The 4,881-nt window shown below is 45.1% G+C and overlaps 1 protein-coding gene across 1 annotated transcript; it reads right to left on the bottom strand.

Annotated features, from left to right (window-relative positions):
* Positions 1–931: 931 nt before the first annotated feature.
* On the bottom strand, positions 932–1,741 carry H1-4 (H1.4 linker histone, cluster member). The gene has a single exon (XM_007973482.3). It carries the CDS (start codon positions 1,652–1,654, stop codon positions 995–997), a length of 660 nt encoding a protein of 219 aa, XP_007971673.1. The 5' UTR covers positions 1,655–1,741; the 3' UTR covers positions 932–994.
* Positions 1,742–4,881: the final 3,140 nt, after the last annotated feature.

Genomic DNA, 4,881 nt, shown 5'->3' with positions numbered 1-4,881 from the left:
ATGCCCTGTTCATTTATAGATGCGGTATTCAAATGAGGTTAATCAGATTTCGTTTATGATTGGATTAATTTTCGTGTGTCGTCACAAATGCCAATGTAAACGACACTTAAAAGTCTACCTTTTCATTGGCTATTTCATTACTTTACTTTTACCCAATCAGAAAGCCCAGACCAGACTACCCGAGGCTACTATAAATAGTCCTCTTTAGACAAGTCAGCTGTGCACTTCTCTTGGAGCAGTTGTTTTTGAGATCACACTTTTTATTAGCTATGTGGTGTCAGAACGTATACTGAAAGATACTTCAGATTAGGAGAGCTCACATTCTCTCTTTTCTTTCTCCAACAAATCATAGGACTCGTTGCATACGGAAGTCACGGTAATTGGGATATCCCTGAAGTCTGGCAGTTTTGCGTTTGGGAAGTCCTTCATCTATGCAAATACTACATTTAAGGACCAAGTATTTTCTGCAGTGTCAATTTCTATTTTTTAGTTGTGGCAGTGGTTGAAATAGTGTACTATGCCACCTGTGTCGAGACGTACTCCTCTGCACTCCTTCATTGCCTGCCATGCTCTGTAGGGAACCAGCACGGAAATTTATCCTCTATTCGGAACTCATACGTCCCAGCCTAGAAGCCCGGGAAAATCCCGACTTTTTTTCCCCATGCTATTTGCAGGCCAGATCTCGCTAAGTGTTAAGTACTACAGAGGTCAAGTGGGTTTTGGGTTTTAACTCCAGTATTCGAAAACGCAATAAAAGCTCAATGACGCGGCTGCACTCCTGCTTGGCCGACGGAACGCGAAATGACCCCCTGGTCAAAAACAGCTCTTCTCTCTCCCGACTTTGTTCCCGGGAGACCCGCCCCTACTTAGCGGCGTTTCTTTCCCGGCCACGCCCCCTGATAGTGTAACAGCTCTTTTACTGAAAGCGGTGGGTGGCTCTGAAAAGAGCCTTTGGGTTGTGTTGAGCTTCTAAGCAGTTGGCCAAAGGAACTTCCTACTTTTTCTTGGCTGCCGCCTTCTTTGGCTTGGCTGCCTTGGGCTTGGCGGTCTTTGGTTTAGCCGCCTTGGGTTTCACTGCTTTGGCCTTCGCTGGGCTCTTGGGCGCCTTTTTTGGCTTGGCTGCTTTAGCCTTTTTCGGGCTTTTCGCTTTTTTGGCTCCAGCAGCCGCAGCCGGCTTCTTCGCCTTCTTTGGGGTCTTCTTGGCGCTCTTCTTAGGGGTGGCTGCCCCCGTCGCCTTCTTGGGCTTCTTCGCCGCTCCTGTAGGCTTCTTGGCTTTGGCCGCGCCTGCTTTTTTAGCTTTAGGCTTGGCTTCCCCGGAGGCCGCCTTCTTGTTGAGTTTGAAAGAACCCGATGCGCCGGTGCCCTTGGTCTGCACCAAAGTGCCCTTGCTCACCAGGCTCTTGAGACCCAGCTTGATGCGGCTGTTGTTCTTCTCCACGTCATAGCCAGCGGCTGCCAGCGCTTTCTTGAGAGCGGCCAAAGATACACCGCTGCGCTCCTTGGAGGCGGCAACAGCCTTAGTAATGAGCTCGGACACTGGGGGCCCAGACGCTTTGCGCTTAGCCGCACCTGCGGACTTGCGGGCCTTCTTCTTCACGGGTGTTTTCTCGGCAGGGGCCGGAGCAGCGGGCGCGGCAGGCGCAGTCTCGGACATGTTGAAGGCAGGCGTGAGAGAGAGAGAGCAATTCGAGCCGGAAGCAGAGGCACTGGCCGGGACTCGGGCCGCGGCGCTGCGCCCGCCCGTTTATATAGGGCGGAGCTGCGCCGTGATTGGTGCGCTGTCCAGCCCGCCTCGCTGGCAGCCGCAGAGTGTCCTCTCGGATCCCGAGTTGTGTTTGTTACACCTCAAAAAAAGCCAAAAATATAAAAATTGTCTGCACCGAACTACCCGGTTTTTCTCAGATAATGATCCCCGAACCCTCAGGCTTCACGGAGATCTCAAATTATGAGGAAATCACAAAGCCTTGTGCCAAAAACTTGCAATATTTCCCGCCGTGCTTGGCAAATTTCAACTCAGAGAAACAAAACTTTCTATTTTCTTCGTAAATTATAAACCGATCTTTAACTGTGGAGTTTTCTGACCTCTCAAATATGATTCTCCAAGTGGTTAGCTTCTGATATATCCAAAAAGCATGCCACTGGCATTAAGATTTTTATTACAAATCTGCACTTAAGTGAGGGAAGTAACACAGGCTCCTCGGAGAGTCCTGCCTATTGAGCCGAGGGCATTTGAGTTCATCAAACTGGTTTAGTTTAATGCTAAACAAATTATTCCTCATTTGACATTAAGTTTTGGACTCCTGGGACATCAATCTATGCAGCCATGGTTTTACATCTGTCCGCTATATCTGAGTTTTAAAACAATTCCTTTGGATAATTCTTTCCCTTTCTGCTCCCAAGGGTTGGGGGCGGGGCTGTTGCTTCTCTCTTCCTCTGGACAACTGCTCCATGGATTGAGATACCTTGAATTCAGGGTATTTGGGAACGAAGGGAAGTCCAAAATATACTCAGGGTACAGAGTTGAAAAAAGATTAATTTTCGAATGTGATGTTCATAAAGTCACTGTAAGTGGAGGTGCACTTTTCTTTAAAGCATTTGTCTGCAGCCTTGCTGAGTGCTTTTGGCATATGCTTCAGAACCAAATTGCAATAAAGTAGCTTAGAGCTGGAATTCAAACATTGATAATAAGGGAAAATAAATAAGAAGTGTAGATTGAAACATATCTACTCCCATTATTAGATAAGCCCAGCCGCTATTATTACTGAATAGTTGAGGAATGACTAGTCCACTCACCATGTATGGTTTCAATCCCCCTGAAGACTGTATCCCAACGCTTCGCAGAGCGCAATAGAAAGAAAAATAAGTGACATGTAGTGATTAAATGACAAGTTCAAATTTCGATCTCAGAAGCAGAGCTTTGAGAGTCTATCTAAGCTATTATAAATCATTGCCCTCTGAAAACATCCTTTGAACAATGTCTGAGTAAATCTCTTTAGGTAGTTGCCCAACCAAGAAGAGTGTATGTAGGTTGGCAATGAAAGCCCAACTAAAAGAATTATTTCTGAATAACGGTATGGCTGGAACAGTATGGGTAGAACTACAAGCCACTTACCATAGAAACAAAATAAAATTTTGCCCAATGCTATAAGTTGATATGATACTGTTCTGTGGACGTGGCTGATTGTAATATGGCGTTGGATATCACTTTAAATTTTAATTTCATTGCCCAAAATCTCCAGACAAAAATTCTGCTACTGAAATAAAGAGAATATAGAATTTTGATATAACATGAGTGAAATGTGTCAACACAATACTGTTTAATGTTGAATATGGTATAAAAGTGATGTAAATTATCAATGTTTTTAATATCTCCATGTGTAAATAAATAAAATTTAATTATTGCACAGCAGTGCAAAAATAAATGTGTCCTTTGGTGTTTATTGAAATAAAAAGGGAGATGGATAAATCTCCAAAACATACTAGGGAAACTGATTATATGGGCATTTGATTCCAGAATGGTAACATTATACCTATTTAATGACAACAAAAACCACTCCTGTAAATGGCTGAAAGTTACACAACACATGGAAGTTTGCTTTCACATGCCTCACTTTATCCAGTGTATTCCTTATGGCTAGGAAGGAGTTAAACTCCAAATTCTGTGGTCTTTCAATTTCCACTGCTTGCCCCCTTAAACTGTGGTGTGTTTTCTTTCTCTCTTTTTTTTTTTTTGAGACAGAGTCTCACTGTGTCACCTAGGCTGGAGTGCAATGGCAGGATCTCTGTTCACTGCAACCACTGTCTCTGCCACGAAATGCATGGGCTGGGAGCAGTGGCTCACGCCTGTAATCCCAGCACTTTGGGATGCTAAGGCGAATGGATGACCTCAGATCAGGAGTTTGAGGCCAGCCTGACCAACATGCTGAAACCCCATCTCTGCTAAAATAATAATAATAATAATAATAATAATAATAATAATAATAAAGTTAGCCAGGTATGGTGGTGTCCATGCGCCTGTAATCCCAGTTACTTGGGAAGCTGAGGGAGGAAATTTCCTTGAACCAGGAAGCTGGAGGTTGCAGTGAACGTGCTCTTGAGCCTGGGTGACAGAGATTGAGGACTGGCCACTATTAAATCAAGCATTTATTTGATATTTGTTGGTGATGAAATATGAAAATAACAAAAGGCCTCACTTTCTTATTGATCAGTGGGCTGGCTATCTCAGAACTAGGTGTGTGTGCACACACACATTTTCATGCATATGTCTTATTTTTTATTTTATTATTGTTTTTTCAGATGGAGTTTCGCTCTTGTCACCCAGGCTGGAGTGCAATGGCGCTATCTCAGCTCACTGCAAACTCCGGTTCCGGGGTTCAAGCAATTCTCCTGTCTCAAAAGCCCAAGTAGCTGGAATTACAGGCGACTGCCACCACGCCCACCTAACTTTTGTATTTTTAGTAGAGACAGGGTTTCACCATGTTGGTCGGGCTGGTCTCCAATTCCTGATATCAGGTGATCCACCCACCTCGGCCTCTCAAAGTGCTGCGATTTACCGGCTTGAGACACCTGGCCTGGCCCATGTGTTTTGTTTGTTTTTGAGACTGAGACAGAGTCTCGCTCTGTTTTCCAGGCTGGAGTGCAGTGGCAAGATCTTGGCTCAATGCAACCTCCGCCTCCAGGGTTCAAGCAACTCTACTGCCTCAGCCACCTGAGTAGCTGGGATGACAGGCACCCACTACCACACCCAGCTAATTTTTTGTAGTTTTAGTAGAGACAGGGTTTTACTATGTTGGTCAGGCTGGTCTCGAACTCCTGACCTCAAGTGATCCACCCGCCTTGGCCTCCCAAACTGCTAGGATTACAGGCATGAGCCACCCAGTC

This window comes from Chlorocebus sabaeus, chromosome 17, assembly GCF_047675955.1.
Source record: "Chlorocebus sabaeus isolate Y175 chromosome 17, mChlSab1.0.hap1, whole genome shotgun sequence".
Classification (NCBI taxonomy): domain Eukaryota; kingdom Metazoa; phylum Chordata; class Mammalia; order Primates; family Cercopithecidae; genus Chlorocebus; species Chlorocebus sabaeus.
The sequence above is the reverse complement of the archived record's forward strand: the minus strand, read 5'-3'. Positions and strand labels throughout refer to the sequence as shown.